The sequence below is a fragment of the Lipotes vexillifer genome, unplaced genomic scaffold, assembly GCF_000442215.2.
Source record: "Lipotes vexillifer unplaced genomic scaffold, Lipotes_vexillifer_v1.1 scaffold121, whole genome shotgun sequence".
In the NCBI taxonomy this organism is placed as follows: Eukaryota; Metazoa; Chordata; class Mammalia; order Artiodactyla; family Lipotidae; genus Lipotes; species Lipotes vexillifer.
The window spans coordinates 333,882-358,304 of NW_006773122.1; the positions used below are offsets into that span (position 1 = coordinate 333,882).

Below are 24,423 nucleotides of genomic sequence, written 5' to 3' on the forward strand. Positions count from 1 at the left end.
ACAGGTGCAGTTCCAACTGCCCAAAATGTTTTTCCTTTTTGGCTCTGCCATATTTGGTCTCACCTTAACTTCTGTATCTCCCCAGTGCCCTGAACCTAATCCCCAGCAGAGCCCAATCTCCGTGTGGTGTAAGCGCTACACCGTAGGCTCTGTGACAGCATAAACATGGCTTTCTTGTTCTCAGCTTGTTCTCCAGTGCCGAGAACAGTGCCTGGCACTTAGATGCTCCATTAAATGTCGCTGGAAAACATAAAACTAATAACAATCACCTATTAGATTTGGAAGGGTTCTTAGAGACCATCTAGCCTAACTCCTCCTTCTAACAGTGGGGCCCGGAGAAGTAAATCCAGATTTTAATCCCAGGTCTCTTCTGAATTGCTATGTGACCTTGGACAATGCCTCCTCTCTCTGACCCGCAGTCTCTCCAGCTATAAAATGGGAAAAGCTCGGGCTTCCCTGGTGGCACAGTGGTTGAGAGTCCGCCTGCCAATACAGGGGACACGGGTTCGTGCCCCGGTCCGGGAAGATCCCACATGCCGCGGAGCGGCTGGGCCTGTGAGCCATGGCTGCTGAGTCTGCACGTCCGGAGCCTGTGCTCTGCAACGGGAGAGGCCACAGCAGTGAGAGGCCCGCGTACATCAAAAAAATAAACAATAAATTAAAAATGGGGAAAGCTCTTCCTACCCCAACTTTCTCCGGCTCTGCCTCCCCCTCCCCCTCCTGGGTGGTGGGTAGCTCCAGGTACACCGACTGGGTGAGTAGGTAGGATGGTGCAAGAGAAAGAGAAGGTAAGGTTTATCCTCTCAAACTGGTGCCCTTCAGGTTGAGGAGATAAGACACACACAGTGAGCTAGTGCTAAATTCAACGTTTCTGGCCATTCTGTTTTGCTAGGACATCAGAAAAGGAAGAAGTCAGGGAATCCTGGGGCCATCAAGCCTCCTACAGGAGATAAGGCTTAAACTGAGCAGGCAGTGGGGGTGAGAGAAGAGGCTCCCCAGCACAGAACCGGCCATCCATAGCCAGGGGACGTAATCAACAACTGCTCACTAGAAGGTTGGGCTGATGTGGATTCAGATTGCAGCTCTGCTGCTTACTAGCTCAACCTTTCCAAACCTTGGTTTCCTGAACCTCACTAGGAGAATTTGAATGTCTAGCTTGCAGGGGTTTTGTAAGGATTAAATGTATGTGACAGTATCTAGAACAGTGCCTGGTGCCTTACAGGCCATTTTAAGAAATGCCACTTTCTTTTCTTCCTTCCAGCCACATAAACTGGCTTGACATGTTGCTGGCAAGAACATCAGAAGTGCAGCTGGGGTTTGGGGACTGAAGACTTTTTCTGTCCAACCATTCATAGTCTGTTTACTCTGACATGACTCCCAGTGCCTCATCTCTCCCTCCCTCCCTCCCTCCCTCTCTCTCTCTCTCTCTCTCTCCACACACACACACACACACACACACATGCACTTCATGTAAAATGCACAGGACAAACAGAGGCTGTTTCTAATCCCTGATGGGATGGGGCCAGGTTGGGAGCTATTACAATCAACAGGAAAAACAAAGAATCAACCTCCAGTCTGGCCTGAAGTTTTCCCTCCACCGCAGGACTTATAAGATAGGAAAAATTTTTTTAACATCTTTATTGGAGTATAATTGCTTTACAACGCTGTGTTTGTTTCTGCTTTATAACAAAGTGAATCAGCTATACATATACCTATGTTCCCATACCTCCTCCCTCTTGCGTCTCCCTCCCACCCTCCCTATCCCACCCCTCTAGGTGGTCACAAGGCACCGAGCTGATCTCCCTGTGCTATGCGGCTGCTTCCCACTAGCTATCTATTTTACATTTGGTAGTGTATATATGTCCATGCCACTCTCTCACTTCGTCCCAGCTTACCCTTCCCCCTCCCCGTGTCCTCAAGTCCATTCTCTACGTCCGTGTCTTTATTCCTGATTATGAGACCAAATGTCATTTTCTATGGGGCTGGAGGGAGAGGCTTCAACTAAATTATAGAACAGTCCCATAAGACGTCTTGGAACATTTTAGGAAGCTACTGATATTCCTGTAGGCAAACAGAATGTGGGAGGAAGTGGCGGGGGGGGGGGGGGGGGGGGGGGTTAAGTTCAAGGCTGGATCTGCTGATGACAGATCGAGGGTGATCAGGATTTAGGGGTAGCACCCCAAAAGAAAATATAGCATAACCTCCTTTATCCTGCACCTTCAGAGAAAAAGCAGCAGCAGGTGCTTCTGACCAGAGATTATTCCCTGAAGGAGAACATTTAAAGTTGGACTTCAACTGAGGTTATTAATCTTCTAGGGAACTATAAACCCTCTTGGGAATCCAACAGAGAGAGCTATACCCTTCTTCATAGGAAAACACAAATACACCCCAAATTCTACTTGCAATGGAATATTCACGGGCCCCAAGTTTACAATGTCTCTCTAACAAAATTTAAAACTTTTCTTAATGGAAATATTTCTTAACTTCATTACCCAGTTTCCCACTGTGGAGACCTACCACAAATTGCTTCTCAGGTTGTTAATGGGAACTAAATGGATTCTTTAAGACCCTCTAAGACCCAATGAACAAATCCTCAGCTAGGAGTCAAGGCACCTGGGCTTCAAAATCAACTCTGCTCTACCTTTTCAGAGAGACACAGCCAGTCTCAACTCTCACTAGATTTCAGTTTCCTCATCTGGAAAAAAAAAAAAAAGGTGGGGAAGCGGGTAGTTTTGACTAGGACAGCAATTTCGAACCCACATTCTGTAGAAGATGAGCCTCATGTACAAAATAAAAGAGTTCTATGGCCAAAATAAATCAAGGAAATGTTGCATAGTCTATTCCCCTCTTGGAGATGCACACAACTCCTCTCTGAGAAGTTCTGCCATAAAGAAATCTGATACATTTGGTTTAATCAAACATTTCCCTACTTGGTTTGATCGTGACTTTTTTTGTCCCATCAAAGAGCATTTAACTTAGTGCTGGGTTCCAGTAAGATGTGGCATCTATTAGTCCTCCCCAAACAAAGAAACCAACACGTTATAGAAGGTAACAGAAGGCCGGTATTAAAACAGAGTGGTGTGAACCCTAAGACCAGCAGAACACTATAAAATCCTTCCACCCAACTTTCCTTCACTGCTTGGGAATTGGGCAAAATAGTGTGAATGCTCAGGCATCAGCTTTTAGTCTTTTCTTTTGTTCCTTCAATCTGTCTAGAATAGTGATTCTCAAACCTTAGTGGGCATAAGAATTACTGCACTGATGGGGTTGATAATAAAAGGGGGACTTCAGCTTTATCTGTGATGTATTATTTCTCTTATGTAATAAAAACTGAAGCAAACAACAAAATGTTAACAGGATGAAAAACAGGTGTTTATTACATCAGTATGAACTTCATTTTTTAAATTTTTCAGAAGAAAAGAACTTCATTTTTTAAATTTTTCAGAATTAATTAAAGAACTTAATTAATCTCAGTTCAGAGTTGAATATACTCAACAGGGCATCTAGAGAATTTTCAGGGATAATTAAGACTGCCCTGATTTTTGCCTGATGCACAGACTTTACATCTCATCCCCATGTAAGATAACCACACTCTGATAGCATCCTCCAGAAGGGGCTTTGGGAAGCGCTGACCGAAAGCACCTGGGCCCTCCAAGATGTGACATCCCAGGGCCTAACTCTGAGTCCACCTCCTTATCTCCTGGCTGTAGGACTATAGGGTCAACATCTTCCTACGGCAGCAGTGGAACGACCCCCGGCTGGCCTACAACGAATACCCGGATGACTCTCTGGACCTGGACCCATCCATGTTGGACTCCATCTGGAAACCTGACTTGTTCTTTGCCAATGAGAAGGGGGCCCACTTCCACGAGATCACCACGGACAACAAACTGCTGAGGATCTCCCGGAATGGGAATGTCCTCTACAGCATCCGGTGAGTTCTGTACAGGCTCAGCTCCTCCATCCTCAGAACATACCCTGTGGGGGCAGACGCTAAGAGGAGGGCCAAACAGAGGTGAGCAGGCCCTGGCAACTGAACACCTTTACAGAATAGGCAGAGCTAGCTCTGCAGCTTTACACTCAGCAAGCAAGAATGAAATACCACGGGAACTCCTAGAAGCGAGTAGTTCATTATAACCAGGGGGACCAAGGAAGCATCCTAGAGAGGGAAGGTTAAAGTCAGGCCCCCAAGCTTACCCAGAATTTCAATCTAACAAGATGGGGAAAGAATATTCAAAGACAATGCTGACCCCAGGAACATCCGGTTACTCGAGATGAATAAATTCCAGAGAGCTGCTGTACAACAATACTCTATAGTTAACAATACTCTACTGTACATTTAAACACTTATTAAGAGGGTGGATCTCATGTTAAACGTTTTTATCATAATTTTAAAAAAATAGCCGAGCAAAGGCACAAAGTCTGAAAAATCACAGCAACTTCAACATAAATGGCCTGCCAGGTGGACGGTGCTGCTCACAGGTATAAGCCAGGGCTGCTCCTTCCCTTCTAGAAAGCCTTTCTATCCTCTACTCCTTGCACTGAGTCTGCTGGGACTCCCTTCCCCAGTTGGGGGATATCCTGCATACACTGGTTACGGGCAAACTTTCAGAGCTTCCTGCCACACTCTGCGCCCCTCCCAACCCACCTAATTCTCAGTCTCCTCCACCAAGGCTTGGAGAGAAGGACCAATGTCCATGTTATATCCTTACTACATACCATTCACTGGGAATTTACCTACTAGGCTCAAACTTTATATGTATTATTTATAATCCTCCTAACAACCCTATGAAGTAGGCTTTATTATGCCCACTTTGCAGATTAGACAAGTGAGGATCTGAAAGTTTAAGCAACTTGCCAGAGTTCCCACAACTACAAAGTAGCAGAACCTAGGTTCTAATCTGTTCGTGTGCACTTAATGCCCACTCAGAGCCTAGAAGAACAGTGCAGAGCATTCAATAGGCACTCAAATATTTGATGAGTGATGAATATGTTTTTATTTCAAAGAGCTTAAAGGGACACTGGTCCTACTACTACTGTGTAGCACAGGGAACTCTGCTCAATGTTATGTGGCAGCCTGGATGGAAGGGGAGTTTGGGGGAGAATGGATACATGTATATGTATGGCTGAGTCGCTTTGCTGTGCACCTGAAACTATCACAACATTGTTCATCGGCTATACGCCAATATAAAATAAAAAGTTAAAAAAAAGGGGGTGGGGGGGACACTGGTCCTAAATGACTCTCCTGCCCCTCCTGTCCCTCAGGGGAATATATCTTTTTATTTCCATTAGGAGATGAGCTTTAAGTGTCCAAGCCCATTGGAGAGGCCGCACAGATCCTAATCCCCAAATGTGACTGGATTCAGAGTCTCCCCTGAGAGCAGTCTGGGTGGGAGAGGGGACTCGGGGACCTCAGGAGGTAAAGGAGGCACCATGGAAGGGCAGCCTGGGAGGAATCCGAGGCCAACACGGCCTTGCTCACCCATTGCCCGCCCCACCCAGTGCGCATCCAGACTGGAAGGGTGTCGGGCTCAGGATGGCCACCAAGGCCTGGCTGGCTTGGATTCTGCTGCAGCCAGGCTCAGTTTCATATCTCCAGGAAGCTAAGCCCCAGTGCAGCATGACAGAAAGACAAATCAGCAGAAAGTGATGTTCCAAGGTCATTCAACTTCAGGAAATTCACCCAATGTGACGGCTGCCCCACTTTGGAGCTTTTATCTTCAGAAATTCAACTGCGTGCACTTTCCCTTCCCTTCCCCCTCCTTCTCCCGCTCCCTCTTTCCCCTCTTCTTCCCCTCCCTCTCCCTGCCCTTTCCCTCCCTGCCTCTGCCTTGTGCTTAAAGGGCCCGCATCCACAGCCGTGGGTGAGAGCTGGAGGGGGAAGTTCGCGCCAGGCCTTGGGCCTCACCACATGGGGCCGAGGTGCCAGCAGCTAAGCCCCACAAGACCACCAGTTAGGGGTCTTCGGTTACTGAGGTTGGCTTTTCAGGACAGCAGTGCTAGAAAGCCCACCAGCAAACATACGAGCTCAAAATCCAAAAGCCAGGAGACCTGGTTTTGAACCCTGGCTGAGCCATCAGCTGGCTGTGTGACCTGACATGCCTCCCCACCTAGCCTTCTCTGCATCCCAGTTTTCTCACCTGTCCAGTGCAGGAGTTGGCCTGATGATCTAAGTCTCTCTGGCCTCCACGAGCCTTTCTTCTCTGTTCCCTGCAGCAGGGGCTCAGATGCTGGCAAAGCCTTTCAAGCTGAAGCCTTGCATCGCAGCTGAGCTGCAGACTTCGGATTCTGTTAAGGGGACTCCCTCTGGTTCTGAGGCTGCAGTCTCTGCCAGGGCTGAACAACCCAAAATAAACAGCTAGCCCAGAGGCCTGCAGCAACCACCACTCCCCAACTGACCCCAGCAGGAGCCCGCAGACACGAGTCAGCTGTGTTGGACACCCAGCATGCAGGGAGCCTCTTGGAAATCACTTTTGATGAGCCCAGTGTGTGAAGGGAGAACCCAAGAACCACCTGCGCACCTGCTACGTACAGGTGCACCTGGGGATGCTTGAGGCCTGGTGGTGCTCAATTTAAAATTCAGGCTCTGCCCTACCTGAGGGCTCTACAGGAGAGAAGGGATGGAGGTAGCCCATGGCCTACAGGCCTTCAGGCAACTTGCTAAAGGCAAGTTTCTAGAAGCCAGACAGACGCCAAAGAAGCCCAGAAGTTCCACTGACTTGTGTGACTTTAGGCAACCTACTTTATCTCTCTGATGTGGAAATATACATATATTATTTCAATAAATACTGGTTCCCTAGCTTCCTTGGCCTTTCCTAGATAACTGATTTTCCAGTAGTAACTGGAACAGAGGCACAGCTTCTCTGGTTTGTGGATCCAGCATCATACAACTCCTTTCTCTTCCCAGAATCACCCTGACACTGGCCTGCCCCATGGACTTGAAGAATTTCCCCATGGACGTCCAGACGTGCATTATGCAACTGGAAAGCTGTGAGTCCCTTGCATGAGGCCTCTAAAAGAACCAGACTCTCCTATCCCCATGGGACCAGCATAAATTCCCACACAGATGCTCCTAACCACTGGACCCCAGGAGATTACTGTAATAGTCCAAAATACCAGATGAGGAGCTTTGCTCTTAGAAAACGCATTAGAAATATAAGTTCCCTGACATTGTCTGACTGAAGTTCAGCTCTGGAGCCAGCAGCATTCTCCAAAGAGGCACTGTTCCATGTCCCCTGTGAACATGCTCACCAGGAATGGAGGAGCAATAGCTTGAATAAGTCATGGTCCTTGAACTCACAGGGATGCTCACTCCAGCAAGGGAGAGGTCTTCCGCACAAGTAATTCTAAGGCAGGCAGCAAGTGGTAAGTGTGTGGTTAGACGTACAAAATGCTGTGGCCTCAGGCAGAAAGTGCACTTCCTTCTGACTGGGAAGGAGACAGGGTATGGAGAAGGCTTTATGGAAGAGATCACAGGTGAACCAAGATTTTAACAGGTGGGGGAGCTCACTTCTTTGACTGCAAACACAGAAACCGATCTGACTCATGTAAAGAATGGAATTAAGTGGAAGGACATAGGGGTTCCACATGGACTTGAAGGAAAAGCTAAAGTACAAGAACCAGGCCAGAGCATTTAGGCAACAGGAACTAACAGACCATCCCCTCGGAGCACCACCTCTGGGGAGAGTCTGCACCAGCCAACTCCGAACCCTTTGTCACTTTACTCAGCAGTCAAAGTCCTGGGGCAGAGAGTCTGATTGGCCTAGTTGAGTCAGCATCTCACACCTTGGCCCCCAACTGATAGCCCCGCCAGGATAGCATACCATACAGTTATTCCCCAGAGGAAAAGCTGCTGGGGGCACAAGAGGGGGCTTGCAAGGATGGTGCACAGGCAAAAAGAGCGGAGGTCAGCTGAATCTGACCATGGGACTGAGGGGTGAGGGCAAGAGGACAAGCTAAGGTGGGAGGCTGGCGGGGTGGCTAAGAGAGGTGGAAGGGCTGTGGGGTAGATGTCAACAACGAAACCAGCTTTAACCTCCTGTGTGGGGAGGAAAAAAACCGCAGCAGCGACATAGTCTCATGAGTTCCACTGAGTGTCTGACGCCTCTCTGCTTCTAACATGCTTCACGCTAGACGCCCTTCCTGCAGTACCCCTGACATGCTTCAAATAAGAGCTTCCGGGTGGTGACCTCTCCTCCTTCTCATCCCATCCCAGTTGGATACACCATGAATGACCTCATCTTTGAGTGGCAGGAAAAGGGGGCTGTGCAGGTGGCAGATGGACTGACTCTGCCCCAGTTTATCCTGAAGGAGGAGAAAGACTTGAGGTACTGCACCAAGCATTACAACACAGGTACGTGCGAGGGCCCTGAGACCTCAACCCAGCCAGGGCCAGAGGTCACTGCAAACATTCATTCAGTCGCTGATCCAACGGATCTTCCGAGGTACCCGTGGTGGATCTACCTCCGTATTTATTACCTAGTGGTTAAGAGAATGCCCCTTGAAACCAAAAAGTGGCTCCCACGCTTTCTTCCTGTGAGTCCTGGGACAAGTCACTTGAGCTTGGGCCACATCTCATGACAAGGGGAGCTGGGAGATACAGTCTCTTTTCCAGGTAGCAGTATGTCCAGCTCAGGACGGACCCTGTCCCTAAGGCAGAAGGGAGAGCTGACAGTGGGAGGACATCTAGCCGTGTCTATCACAGAGGGACTGGCATTTCTATTTTTTTTTTAAGATTTTTTTTTGATGTGGACCATTTTAAAGTCTTTACTGAATTTGTTACAGTATTGCTTCTGTTTTATGCTCTGGTTTTGTTTTTCTTTCTTTTATTTTTGGCCGTGAGGCATGTGGGATTTTAGCTCCCTGAGCAGGGATCGAACCTGCACTCTCTGCATTGGAAGGTGAACTCTTAACCACCAGACCGCTGGGGAAGTCCCGGGACTGGCATTTCTGAGAGGGCAAAAGCACAGAGAATGTTCACATTAGACCTCAGTGGGGAGCTGGGAGCTGGCACTGAGGATTAGTAAACAGTGAAGTTGGAAAGGGTCCCCTGGACTGTGAGCTATGAGGAGGGAGCCCCACTTTTTAGCTCAGCTCCCTATCTCCCATGCCTAGCCCAGCATTTGTTGGAAGGTTGAACACAGGGATGAAGTGGGGCCGGATCAAGACTGGCTTTGCCTGCCCTGTTTCAGGCTGGGAAGGAGCTCGTGGAACACTGTGGACAAAAGGCAGTCAGTCAGTATGCCACGCTGGGGAGCTGGGCCGGGGACTGCTGTCTGAACACAGCCGAGTGGAGTGGAGACACATGACAGGCTGGGACAGGGGCCCAGGAGAAGAGGAGGTGAAGGAGAGGGGTTCAGAGAAACCACTGTGGGTTCTGATGCAAGTAGAAGGCCCAGAGAAAAAGCAGGCAGCCTGGGTGCTGGTCTGTTTAGGACAGCTGTCTCTTTCCAGTGACCTCGGAGATATCTTAGAACCTTCAAAAATACTCTCTTCATCCCTGGGCAAGCTGAGACTCAGAGACAGTATCCAAGGGGAACTGGTTCCAGGACCTGCCAAATTACCGAAATCCAGGGATGCTCAAGACTATAGTTGGCCCTCCTCACTGAAGGATGCAGGGCCCACAGATACAGAGGGCCAACTGTACTCTCATTAGCAGTGAGTCCCCATGAATCAAATAATCACAACAGACTCTCACATACCACACACAGCCCCTTACTGTTTACACAGCGTTTTCTCATTCATCATCTCAGTTGCCCTTCACTATTCACATTTAAGTGAGAGCTGAGTTCTGGGCTGGCTCTGTGGATTCAAGGAGAGAAGACTGGCAAGGCCCTGTCCACATGGAAGGCGCTGTCCAGGGAGCTGTAGAAAATCCCCTGGTAACTGTGCGTCAGTGGACTGGAGCTAAGACGCCACCATGGGATGGCCCAGCCCAGTTCCAGGGATTCACAGATTGTGAGGAGACGAGCTGTCCGCAGTCTGGTGCAGAGGACACAGAGAGAGAGAGAGTGAGATCAATTTGCCTACTAACTCAGTGTACTATGCCTTAAAGGCTCTGATGATCACGTGAAGAGAGCTGAAGGGACACAGGAAAAAAAGAGCACTCTGCCTAGGGGAGACTTCACAGTTAAATTGCCATAAAGGAGAGGGAGGATTTCTTTGGCTGGTTGTGGGGCGGAAGAAGGGCATTCGGGGCAGAGGGATTATTAGGCTCAAAAACTCAGAAGTGAGAAAATACAGAGGATGCTCAAGGCAAGGGGTGGAGTGTAGGGGGTCATGAGTAGAGTAAAGAAACAAGGGAAATGGGGTTGAAACAGGCTAGAGCTCGACCGTGAAGGGCAGACTAGAGTTTGAACTTCTCCCTGTAGGTAAGGGGGACTTTCTTGTATGGGGAGAGATGGAAGGAAAGAAAGGTTCTACAAGAGGAAGTAACAGAAATGAGTCACTTTTTGGGAAGAAAACTGGCAGAAGGATAGAGAATGATCCACTTGGGCCCACTCTTAGCAACAAAATAGTGTTGATGGGGATGATGGCAAATGACATTCTCAGCATTAATGGTTTGTGAGGACTGTGCTAAGTTCTTTATAGGCATCGTCTCATTTTACCATCACAGTAACCATGAGTAACCATATGACGTTGGTATTATTATTATTATTACTATTATCATCATTATCATTATCCCCAATTTACCAAAGATGAGGAAACTGAGACACAGAAAGATTCAAACACTCACCTAAGGACACAGCTAGTGTGAGGCTGAACCAGGACTCCAGTCGAGGTTGCTATGACCTCAAAGCCTTGTTCCTGTGCAAGGCTACCTGGCCTTCCCACTATAAATTCTTGCAGGCAAATTCACCTGCATCGAGGCCCGGTTCCACCTGGAGCGACAGATGGGCTACTACCTGATCCAGATGTACATTCCCAGCCTGCTCATTGTCATCCTCTCATGGATTTCCTTCTGGATCAACATGGATGCTGCCCCAGCCCGTGTGGGCCTGGGCATCACCACCGTGCTCACCATGACCACCCAGAGCTCAGGCTCCCGAGCATCCCTGCCCAAGGTAAGTCCTACTGCCCAAGAGCACAGAACACCAGGACAGATAAGGAGGACACACATCTCCCTTCCCTGCCTGAGATAAGGCAAGCACAAGGAATTAGCCACTATTTCTTTTTTTTTAACATCTTTATTGGAGTATAATTGCTTTACAATGGTGTGTTAGTCTCTGCTTTATAACAAAGTGAATCAGCTACACATATACATACATCCCCATATCTCCTCCTTTTTAAAAAAGTTTTAAAAATATCTTTATTGGAGTATAATTGCTTTACAATGTTGTGCTAGTTTCTGCTGTACAACAAAGTGAATCAGCTATATGTGTACAGATATACCCATATCCCCTCCATCTTGCATCTCCCTCCCACCCTCCCTATCCCACCCCTCTAGGTGGACACAAAGCACCGAGCTGATCTCCCTGTGCTTTGTGGCTGCTTCCCACTAGCTATCTATTTTACATTTGGTAGTGTATATATGTCCATGCCACTCTCTCACTTCATACCAGCTTACCCTTCCCCCTCCCCGTGTCCTCAAGTCCATTCTCTATGTTTGCGTCTTTATTCCTGTCCTGCCCCTAGGTTCTTCAGAACCTTTTTTTTTTTTAATTCCATATATATGTGTTAGCATACGGTATTTTTTTTTCTCTTCCTGACTTACTCTGTATGACGGTCTCTAGGTCCATCCACCTGACTACAAATAACTCAATTTCATTTCTTTTTATGGCTGAGTAATATTCCATTGTATATATGGGCCACATCTTCTTTATCCATTCATCTGTCGATGGACACTTAGGTTGCGTCCATGTCCTGGCTATTGTAAATGGAGCTGCAATGAACATTGTGGTACATGACTCTTTGAATTATAGTTTTCTAAGGGTATATGTCCAGTAGTGGGATTGCTGGATCGTATGGTAGTTCTATTTTTAGTTTTTTGAGGAACCTCCATACTGTTCTCCATAGTGGCTGTATCAATTGACACTCCCACCAACAGTGCAAGAGGGTTCCCTTTTCTCCACACCCTCTCCAGCATTTATTGTTTCTAGATTTTTTGATGATGGCCATTCTGACTGGTGTGAGGTGATACCTCATTGTAGTTTTTTTTTTTTCTCATTGTAGTTTTGATTTGCATTTCTCTAATGATTAGTGATGTTGAGCATCCTTTCATGTGTTTGTTGGCAATCTGTATATCTTCTTTGGAGAAATGTCTGTTTAGGTCTTCTGCCCATTTTTGGATTGGGTTGTTTGCTTTTTGATATTGAGCTACATGAGCTACTTGTATATTTTGGAGATTAATCCTTTGTCAGTTGCTTCGTTTGTAAATATCTTCTCCCATTCTGAGCGTTGTCTTTTGGTCTTGTTTATGGTTTCCTTTGCTGTGCAGAAGCTTTTAAGTTTCATTCGGTCCCATTTGTTTATTTTTGTTTTTATTTCCATTTCTCTAGAAGGTGGGTCAAAAAGGGTCTTGCTTGTGATTTATGTCATGGAGTGCTCTGCCTATGTTTTCCTCTAAGAGTTTTACAGTGTCTGGCCTTACATTTAGGTCTTTAATACATTTTGACTTTATTTTTGTGTATGATATTAGGGAGTGTGCTAATTTCATTCTTTTACATGTGTAGCTGGTCCAGTTTTCCCAGCACCACTTATTGAAGAGGCTGTCTTTTCTCCACTGTATATTCTTGCCTCCTTTATCAAAGATAAGGTGACCATATGTGCATGGATTTATCTCTGGGCTTTCTACTCTGTTCCACTGATCTATATTTCTGTTTTTGTGCCAGTACCATACTGTCTTGATTACTGTAGTTTTGTAGTATAGTCTGAAGTCTGGGAGCCTGATTCCTCCAGCTCCGTTTTTCTTTCTCAAGATTGCTTTTGCTATTTGGGGTCTTTTGTGTTTCCATACAAATTGTGAAACATTTTGTTCTAGTTCTGTGAAAAGTGCCATTGAGAGTTTGATAGGGATGGCATTGAATCTGTAGATTGCTTTGGGTAGTAGAGTCTTTTTCAAAACGTTGATACTTCCAATCCAAGAACATGGTATATCTCTCCATTTGTTTGTATCATCTTTAATTTCTTTGATCAGTGTCTTACAGTTTTTTGCATATAGGTCTTTTGTCTCCTTAGGTAGGTTTATTCCTAGGTATTTTATTCTTTTTGTTGCAATGGGAAATGGGAGTGTTTCCTTAATTTTTCTTTCAGATTTTTCATCATTAGTGTATAGGAATTCAAGAGATTTCTGTCAGATGAACGCTTGATGCCTCATTCTGCTTTACTCTCCTTTAGTGCTAGGTGCTGTGTTCCACTACCTTCACTACAGTCGCTGGAGCCACATTCCCCATTACTCACTCATCACCAGACACAACACTCTGCTCAACTGTTAATGCCAGATGCCATACTCTGCTCCCTTCAGCCTCATGTTAAGTGCAACATTCTGCACCATTTCCAATGCAATACTGCAGTTAACATTGTTTTGATACAGAAAAAGTTGAAAGAATATGCAACGAACACCCTAAAAGCCTTCACCTCGATGCCAATTGTTATCATTTTGCCACATTTACTTTATCTCTATTTATAGGTAGGTAGGTAGGTAGGTAAGTAGATAGATAGATGCAACTTTTGCTGCATCATTTGAAGGTTACAGACATCACAATTCACCTCTAAATAAGGAATAATGATCACAATGATATTATCACATCTAAAAAATTAACATTAATTGAATAAGTATTAATGAATTAGAAATAATTCCATAATTTCATCTAATATAGAACCTTTAAATTTTCCCAATTGCCCAAAAACTGTCATCAATGGACATGGATCCAATAAACATTCATACTGCATACACTTGCTCTTTTAATCTAGAACAGTCTCCCCACTGTTTTTTGTTTTTCATGACATGACTCTTCCATTAACTTTTTTTTTTGGCTGCATTGGGTCTTTGTTGCTGCACATGGGGTTTCTCTAGTTGCGGTGAGCGCGGTCTACTCTTCCTTGCGGTGCACCGGCTTCTCATTGCAGTGGCTTCTCTGTTGCAGAGCATGGGCTCTAGGCGTGTGGGCTTCAGTAGTTGTGGCACATGGGCTCAGTACTTGTGGCTCGTGGGCTCTAGAGCGCAGGCTCAGTAGTTGTGGTGCACAGGTTTAGTTGCCCCACGGCATGTGGGATCTTTCCGGACCAGGGCTCGAGCCTGTGTCCCCTGCATTAGCAGGCGGATTCTTAACCACTGTGCCACCAGGAAAGTCCCTCTACCATTAACTTTTAATGTGAGACATGACATTCTACTCCACTTGCCATCTACACTAGACACCACTCTCTCCTCTATTCATCCTCACAAGAAAACTCAACAATCTGCCCTTTGCACTATTAACGCTAGACTTTGCATTCTGCTACATTTACTGTAAAAGCTTGAAACCAAATTCTGTTTACTGTTACCAACTGACAACACTTTCTGCTCTGTTCATTTGCAACAGCAGGAGTAATATTCTGCTTCCTGTTCCTTATGTTAGGCTCAACATGCTGCTCCACTCTCTATTAATAGTTGATGCCACATTCCCCCTCACTAGACTCAACATTCTACTCCACTCATTGTTAACACTAGACTTGATATTGGGCTTCGTTTGCTATTACACTCAACCTGACATTCTTCTCCCTTCGCTTTTTTAAAGCATAAAATTCAGTGGCATTTAATATATTCACAAAGCTGTACACCCTCAGCACTAATTCCAGAACATTTTCATCACCCCACAAAGAAACCCCCATATTCATTAACAGTCACTCCTTGTTCCCCGCTCCCACCAGCCCCTGGCAACCACTAATCCACTTTCTACCTCTATGAATTTGCCTATCCTAGACATTTCAGCTAAAGGGAATCACACAATATGTGCACTTTTATGACTGGCTTCTTTCATTTAGCATAATATTTTCAAGGTTCATTTATGTTGCAGAATGTATCACTACTTCATTTCTTTTTATGGCTGAATAATATTCTATTGTATGGATATTTCACATTTTGTTTATCTATTCATCAGCTGATGGACATTTGGGTTATGCCACTTTTTGCCTATTTTAAATAATGCTGCTATGAACATCTGTGTACAAGTTTTTGTGTGGACATATGTTTTCAACCCTTATAAGTATATACCTAAGAGTGGAATTGTTGGGTCATATGTAATTACATGCTAAACTTTTTGAGGAACTGCCAAACTATTTTCCAGAGTGGCTACACCATTTTATAATCCTGCCAAAGTTCCAATTTCTCCACATTCTCGTTAACGCTTGTTATTCTATCTCTTTGATTATCAATATCTTAATAGAAGTGAAGTGGTATCTCACTGCAGTTTTGATTTGCATTTTCTGTATAACTAATAATGTTGAGCATCTTTTCATGTGCTTATTGACCATTTCTGTATCTTCTTTGGAGAATCTATTCAAATCTCTTGCCCCACTTTTTAATTGGGGTATTTCCCTTTTTATTGTTGTGTTGTAATAGTTCTTTGTGTATTGTGGATTTAAAACCCTTATGAGATATGTCATTTGCATATATTTTCTCCCATTCTATGGGTTGTCTTTTTACTTAATTGATAATGTTCTTTATGCACAAAAGCTTATAATTTTGATGAAGTCTAATTTATATTTTCTGTTGTTGCTTGTGCTTTTGGTATTACTTAAGAAACTAATACCTAATCCAAGATCATGAAGATTTACACATACATTTTTTTCTAAGAGTTTTATAGTTTAGCTCTAAATATAGGGTTTCGATCCATTTTTGTTTATTTTTGTATATGGTATATGGAGAGATATCATTCTTTTGCACGTGGATATCCAGTTATCCCAGCACCATTTGTTGAAAAGACTATTCCTTCCCTCCACTGAATTTATATTCTCCTCAAAAATCAATTGGCCATAGATGTATGGATTTATTTCTGGACTCTCAATTCTATTCCATTGATAAGTATATTTATCTTTATGTCAGTATCACTATCTTGATTACCATAGCTTTATAGTGAGTTGTGAAGTTGGGGAGTGTGAGTCCTCCAACTTTGTTCTTTTTAAAGATTGTTTTGGCTATTCTGGGTCACTTGCATTTCCATATGAACATGAATATAAATTTTAAGATCAGCTTGTCAATTTCTGCAACAACAGTAAAAAGGAATTTTAGTTAAAAATGCATTGAGTCTATATAGGAATTTGGGGAGTATTGCCATCTTAATAATATTAAGTCTTTCAAGCCATGAACACAGGATGTCTTCCCATTTATTCAGGTCATCTTTAATTTCATCCCACTGCTTTCTAGACCCCATGGTTTCTAAAGAGAAATCAGCTGTTAATCTTATTGAGGATACCTTGTACATGATGAGTTGCTTCTCCCTTTCTGCTTTCAAGATTCTTTTTCTTTGGCTTCTGACAGTTTGATTATGGTATGTCTAGGTGTGGATCTCTTTGAGTTTATCTTGCTTGGAGTATATTGTGTTTCTTAGATGTGTACATTAGTGTTTTTCATCAAATTTGGGGAAATATTTGACATTATTTCTTCAAATATTCTGCCTCTTTCTCTCTCCTCTTCTTCAGAAGTACCCATCAAACATACGTTAGTGCACTTGATGGTTCCCCGCATGTCTCTGAGGCTCTGTTCATTTTTCTTCATTCTGTTCCTCAAACAGGATAACCTCAAGTTCATTGACTCTTCTTCCGATTCACTAATTCTTTCTTCTGTCTACTCAGATATGCTGTTATCCTCTCTAGTAAAATTTTCAGTTCAGTTATTTTACTTTTAAACTCCAGAATTTCTGTTTGGTTCTTTTTTGTAACTTCTATTTCATGCTCTACTTGGTGAGACTTTGTTGTCACACTTTTTTTTTTTGGCCAGGCTGCCCAGCTTGTGGGATCTTAGTTCCCTGACCAGGGATTGAACCTGTGGCCCCTGCAGTGGAAACGCAGAGTCCTAACCACTGGACGGCCAGGGAATTCCCTCTCATACTTTAGTTGTGTAGACAAGGTTTCTTTCAGTTGTTTGAACATATTAAAAGTGTAACTGATTTAAAGTCTTTGTCTGTTAAGTCCAATATCTGGGTTTTCTCAGGCACAGCTTTTTTTTTTTTTAATTTATTTATTTACTTTTGGCTGTGTTGGGTCTTCGTTTCTGTGCAAGGGCTTTCTCTAGTTGCAGCAAGAGAGGGCCACTCTTCATCATGGTGCACGGGCCTTTCGCTATCGTGGCCTCTCTTGTTGCGGAGCACAGTCTCCAGACGTGCAGGCACAGTAGTTGTGGCTCACAGGCCTAGTTGCTCCACGGCATGTGGGATCCTCCCAGACCAGGGCTCAAACCCGTGTCCCCTACGTTGGCAGGCAGATTCTCAACCACTGTGCCACCAGGGAAGCCCAGGCACAGCTTCTTTTGACTGCTTTTTTTTCCTATGTATGGGCCTGACTTAGTCAATCCAGGCTTCTGTAACAAAGTACCATAGACTGGGTGGCTCATAAATGACAAAAATTTATTTCTCACAGTTCTGGAGGCTTGAAGTCTGAGATCAGAGTGTCAGCATAGTCTGGTTCTGGTGAGGATCCTCTTCCAGTTGCAAACTGCTGACTTATTGTTGTATCCTCACGTGCCAGAAAGAGAGTATGCTAGCTCTCTGGACTCTTTTTATAAAGGCACTAATCCCACGCATGAGGGCTCCATTCTCAAGACCTAATTGGTTCCCAATGGCTTCATAGCCAAATACCATCGCATTGGGATTTGGATTTCAACATATGAATTTTGGGAGGACACAAACATTCAGTTCATTGCATTCGCCATATTTTCTTGTTTCTTTGTATGTCTTAGGTTTGTTGTTGAAAATTACACATTTTACATTATACAATGTGGCATCTCCGGAAATCAGATTCTCCTCCCTCCTCGGGATTTGTTGTTGTTTGTTTGTTTAGTAACTTTACAGAACTAATGCTGTAATGTCTGTATTCTTTGCTGTGTGGGGCCACTGACGTCTCTACAGTTAGCTTAGTGGTTAGCTAAGAATTTAGAGATTTCCTTAAATGCCTGAACCCTATAAATCTCCCAGCCTTTGCCTAGGGGCTCTGTGTGTGTTAGGATATACTTTCAACACTCAGCCAAGCAGTTTACAACTTTGCCTTAGCCTTTACTTCCTGTTTATTCAGAGTTGAGTGCTAAGAGCCTTCTCAGGTCTTCCCTGAGCATACACACAGGCCTAAGAATGTGCATAGATTCCCAGGAATATATCACAGCTTCCTAAAGCCCTCTATGGACAGCTCATTCCCCAGATTTTCCTTTTATACTTTTTGCTCAACCTATTGTTTGCCTCAACTGTTACCAACTGCCTGGGGCTGATGTAATGTTCAACACTTGCCGATGATTGTTTTCAACAAATGCCCTCAAGGAAAAAGCTGTTCACACTGGACCAGCTCCAAGTCAGGTCAAATAAAGACAGCCTTGTGAGTGGGATCTCTCAGAGAACCACAAAACTGGTCAAATAACAATTCCCTGAGAATGCAGCTTTAAAGAATCTCCTACTCTGTTCTGCCCCATGCAGTGGCTGTCAGGATACACGTGTTCACCATGCTTGCAGGCTGTTGGATTTCAAAGCTAGCACAGAGCTGGGGATGAGAGGATGGGAATAGGGCAACTTAAAACACCACAAAGCCCCAAGGGAAATAAAAACATACATCCGCACAAAAGCTTACACACCAATGTTCATAGCAGCTTTACTCATAATAACCAAAAGGTAGAAACAGCCCAAACTGTCCATCAACTGATAAATGGATCAACAATATGTGTTACATCCATACAATGGAATATTATTTGGCCATAAAAAAAGAATACTGACACATGCTACCATATGAATGAATCTTGAAAACATTATGCTAAGTGAAAGAACCCAGTCATAAAAGGCCACAAATTGTATGATTCCATTCATATGAAATGTCCAGGACTGGAGGAAGACAACTGGGGGAATAAGGAAATGATAGTTAAAAGATAGCAGGTTTGTTTTTGAGGTGATGAAGATGTTCTAAAATTGACTGTGATGATGATTGCACATATCTGTGAATGTATAAAACCGTTGAATTGTACACTTTAAATGTGTATGATATGTGAATTATATCTCAAAAAAGCTGGGTTTTTTTTAATGCCATGAAGCTTGATGTTCTTACTGAGATGCAGCTGATTTTCTTAAATAAATGCTTACAGGATTGCTGTTAGACTTTGATCAATTAACAGAGTTCTGGAAAAAAATTGGTTCTGACCGTTTTTGATAGTTGCTTTTATGGGGAGAGAGAGTTTTTGAAGATCTTACTCTGCCATTCGCACTGACATCCTCCACTTACTTTTAACCCTAGGTACAAATTCTCTTCCTATTTAGAGCTTTAGTCTAAATACCACATTCTGTTCCACCGAACGATAATGCTAAGACACACTGTCGCCCTCTCTTTAGTGCTCTTCTAGGCACCATGTTCTTTTTTCCCCAATATTCTGTCCAGTCTTCTGATGCATTTCTCTTCTGTTTCCCTCTGCACCCTCCGCCCTAATATCCCAGCTGAGAGGGGACAGCAGTGAGTGAGTGATGGAGGAGGGGGTCCTAACGAGCAGAAAACATTCTTCGGTACTCAAGACTTCACTCTGCTCTCTCCTCACTTCCCTGTGCTCTTCCCCCCACCTCCGCCCCAGGTGTCCTATGTGAAAGCCATTGACATTTGGATGGCCGTGTGCCTGCTCTTCGTGTTTTCAGCCCTGCTCGAGTACGCCGCCGTCAACTTTGTGTCTCGGCAGCACAAAGAGCTGCTCCGATTCAGGAGGAAGCGAAGACATCACAAGGTAGGCCTTTGGCTCACTGCTGGCGGCAAAGGGAAGAGTGCCAGGCAACCCTGCCTTGTGATACTTGTTTTACTGGACCATCCTTCTCAGTGGGTAAAGCAGGCACAAAATAGGGGTCAAAGTTCTGGAAGTCCCAGCTTCCCCTCCCATAAACAATGCCCTGATTGGGTCTACAGGCAGATAGTAACACTAACTATCAGGTTACACCTGAAGACAGAACTGAGGGAGCAAACACTGACTGTGTCAAGATAGAAACTAGCTACAAACCCAAAGCATGGCAGGCAGAGGGGGTGTCTGTCGGTGTCTTCTACAGGATGGAAAACATTTCAATTATTTCAATGGGCCTAATTCCAGAAGGGATTTGCACCACAAAAGGTGAGATCTTAGAGTAGAATGTCCAGTTTCCAGGCCTTTGTTTCCTACTTCCAAGAAAAGGGCATCCAGCAAGATTCTCCCCCAGAGCGGATCCTCTCACCTTATGAGGAACGGAATAAAGAAATACTTGGCACACCACCTCTGAAAAGTCACCAAGCTCTGTTAACTCAGAGGTTGTGTGTGTCCCAACCAACAAGCGCCACTGGGGAGCACACAGCCTGCGGGAGAAAACTGGCTCCACATCCTGGTCCATAACCACTTCCCCAGGAGACCTTTCTCCTGCAGATCAGAGAAGCTGCTTTTCTCTCCAGCCTCATCTTCACATCACTTCCTCCTTTGCTCTCTGAGCACCATCCACACTGGCTTTTTTCTTAGTTCCTCAAGCACATGCACAGGACGTTAGGCGTCTGGTTCTCTCCTCCTGGGTTGCTCTTCCGGTGCACTTTGCCTGGTATGAACCCACTCATTTTCCAGTTCTCGGCTGAGGCATCTTTCCTTGATATCGTAAGTCAAGGTTAGGTCCTGTACTGAGGTGCGTATGCCAGCCTGTTAAGTATGGTCATGCAGGTTGTATCCTACAAGGACCCCCAGCCAAGGAGGTGCTCTTCTCTAAATCCTGCCCCAGCGTGGACTCTATCAGCCAGAGGAAGGGATCTCGATTCATACACCCCAAGAGGCGGATGCCTTTCTTCTAATTTGCACAAAGACACTGTTTATGCCAGCGAAGACCATACTCTAGTTGAACTCGGTTTCTTTCCTTCTGAACATTTATCTTGAGTTATAATTATGCATTCAATCACGTGATTGTTTACTGTGCATCGTCCACTGAATGATAAGCTCCCTCAGGGCAGAGACCCTGTCTCCTCTTGCTCAGTGCTACATCCCTGGTGCATAACACAAGGCCTGATAGTGAACAAATAGGCATTTGTTGAACAAATGGACAAAGGGATAAAAAAAATCTAATGAAAAAAGAGGAGACCTGCCAGTCAGAGAGGTTACCTGGAAGTGTTCCCAGCAATGGATAAGGACAACCAGGGCCTCATACACTCTGACCTGTCAGGCCACACACCACATACCTGCCACACACCAAGGCCCTAGCTGCTTTAGGTTGACCTACTGAAAACAGCTGTCTACCGAGTTACAAGGTGCTGTGACAAAGGACTCTGCCTCTTTGGTATGTGATTTTCAGCTAGCCTCTTTTGGGGCCCAGCTTCTCCATCTGTAAAATGGACTAAGTGGGTATAATGGGGGACTGTGGTGAAGACGAAATCAGATGCCAAAGTAGCTTTAAGTTTTGTTCCTGCCACACGAGTGCCAGGGATTAAAATGATTCCATAGGCACAGATTTCCCTCAGTATGTTTCTTAAACATCAGCAATCTGATTCAATTAACTTCTAGCAGTTAACCGCAGGCGGCAGGCAGACGTTCCGAGACAGAAGATGCCCATGGGAGTTACAGGACAAAACCTGCGCTGGAAGAGGAAACCATCTTGGGTGCAGCGAGCCAGACAGGACTTCTTGAAAGACCCTAGTTTTAGTCCTTCCATTACTTTCCACCAGATACCTAGCCTCGGACTCTTAACGTAGTCTAAACAAGGAACTGACCAAACACAACAATCTCTGGGATTTACTTTTTATTTTCCCTTTCTCCCCCATAGGCTAGCGTTTTCTGCACTTCCCTCTGCTAAAAGAAGTTCAAAACTTTGTTGCAGAGACAGTTATTTGGGAAGACTGTGTCCAAAATATTTGACTGGCCCCAGTCCACTAGACTGTTGTGTCCTGCACAACTCCAGGGGGCAGCGTTTACAGAGACGAAAATGTGAATGAAGCTCCTTGCAGATATGTAATATGCAGGGCCTACAGTACTTCCAAAGGCTGCCTTCACCCTTGCCAAATGCCTACCAGTTTTATACACTAGAGGAAAACAAAAGCTTTGTTTTACCTCTGGCCAGGTAAAGTGTGCATAAGGCCACCATGCAGATTTGATCAGATTCCTCTGCTCGGTTCCTTCCTCATTCTCTCACAGCACCCTGGTGCTGGAAGCGCTCTCAGGAGAGCATCCGGTCCACTCCTCCTGTGAGGTGACAACAAAGAGGAGGGGCAAGTTACGAGGCTCATGGAGCCACTGATGGCAAAGGCAAGGCGGCCTTCCAAGACCCATGGCTATTCTCAAAACACTGACCATATACCACCAGCTGCTGCTTATCTGTTCATCAGTGTTTCCATCCTGAAGCAGATAAAAATAGTCCTGCATTTATTAGACCTTAAATAGAAACTAAGATTTATCCCAAGGCGGAGGTCAAAAACTAGTAGCTAGAAGGTCAAATATGCCACGCAAATATCTTTACGTTTTTAAGCAGTGTCTTAAAAATCTGGAAGAAAGTGCCAGCATTCAAAAGTCACACTTCTAGGTTCACTCAAAACATTGCAGCCTCTGGTCCCGCTGGATTCACATCCCACGTGGTACAGGCGCACTGCAAATGCCTGTAGGTAGGGAATGCATTCCACAGCCCCAGGCTCACTTCATCACGCACTCCTCCTGCCTGGCCCCTGGTGTGCATCTGAATTAGCGTGACCTTCCTTGTGCCCATGGGCTCTCAACTTGGCACAAATGTCAGAAACTACAAGGACACAGAATCGGGCTCACCATAAAGAAGAGGTTCCTCGGAGTAAGGCCCTCTGGATGCGGCCTGTACACTGGCAGTGTACAAGCTAGGACCGCAGAGCCCTAGGGGGGTTTTAAGCCCCAGATGGGAGTGAAGAGGAACTCGCTTATATGCCCGAATTTCTCGGAGCCTGTGATCTTGGCCAGACTCCTCATCTCCCTCCATCTTCCCACGTTACCTCATTTGCTGGGCAGAAAGCATCTGGTCCTCCAATTTCCTGGCCAGCCTCATTAGTCATATTATTAGGAAACCTCTGTGAGCCTGACTGGGCAGGCACACTACCAACCTCCCTGGGCTCTAGAGTAACTATCAGATTTCCCCTGCTCCAGCCCCACGCAGCCCCAGGTGCAGTTGGGCATTCATTTCCTGCCATCTGCTGGCTCAAATAGGAATAGCAAGCTTTGGTCCAGTCATTTCTAGGGAATTTCCTTTCTCCTGGATACAATGTGAAATTGATCATCTTCTCACCAGATGAGGCCTCCACACCTCCATCCCATCCCCTCTCATGCTTAACAGATGAAGAAGGCAGAGAATCATTTCCCAAAGCTATACAGTTAACTTGGGCCTCCCCCTGCATACCTGGAGCCCAGCGAGAAAACATTTTCAAGCACCCACTCCCACCCACCCTACCACAGCGGGGGGGGGGGGGCACAGGGTCCAGTGACTTGGCCAGCCTCCCCCAGCTCCTCTCTTCAGCTCTGACACAAACCCTCTAGTTGTCCTCTCCATAGACAAGTATTTGTTGAGCACCGATCTGCCAGGCACTGGAGCCCAGCTTCTTTCCCTCACTTCTGCAACACGGGTGTTGGACCAGATTCAGTCATTTGCAAAAGATTTCTTGAGCATTCATCATATGTGTCAAATCCTCCTGGTGCTAGCAAATGTATGGATACCAAGGGGGGGAAGGTTGGGAGCGGGATGAATTGGGAGATTGGGATTGACATATACACACTACTGTGCATCAAATAGATAGCTAATGAGAACCTACTGTACAGTACAAGGAACTCTACTCTATGCTCTGTGGTGACCTGAATGGGAAGGAAATCCAAAAAAGAGGGGATATATGTATATGTGTAGCTGATTCACTTTGCTGTACAGCAGAGACTAACTCAACATTGTAAAGCAACTATGCTCCAATTAAAAAAAAAATAATCCTCCTGGCACTAGGAATACAACCGCATTTAAATTTTAAAAAAAGGCTGGGAGGTGGGGAAGCTGGGATTGGAGAGGATATACAAGTAAGCGTTTAGTCAACAAACATTGGCAGAGTTTTGAACTTCTGCCCAGGAAATATATTCATGACAGACTTTGCCTCTGACTTCATGTAGTTTACAGTCTAATGGAAGAGACAAACATTAATCAAGGAAAACAATGTGATAAGGGCTTTAAAATACAAAAAAGGAAAAAGAGGGAGGGGTGTAGAGGGAGCTTATGGAGCACACAGCAGGGACACCTAGCCTATCCTTGGGCTCAGGGAAGGCCTCTGAGTAGGAGTTAGTTCAGGGAA

General features: G+C 45.1%; 1 protein-coding gene across 2 annotated transcripts in view; it reads left to right on the forward strand.

The window, feature by feature from the left end:
• GLRA1 (glycine receptor alpha 1) overlaps positions 1-24,423 on the forward strand; it is an 82,617-nt gene that overhangs the window by 56,172 nt on the left and 2,022 nt on the right. For both annotated transcript variants that reach the window (XM_007448023.1, XM_007448022.1), the window contains exons 4-8: positions 3,711-3,934; positions 6,908-6,990; positions 8,216-8,353; positions 10,849-11,063; positions 19,730-19,876. In XM_007448023.1, the coding sequence (XP_007448085.1) occupies positions 3,711-3,934; positions 6,908-6,990; positions 8,216-8,353; positions 10,849-11,063; positions 19,730-19,876 (807 nt within the window). The remainder of the gene's footprint in view (positions 1-3,710; positions 3,935-6,907; positions 6,991-8,215; positions 8,354-10,848; positions 11,064-19,729; positions 19,877-24,423) is intronic.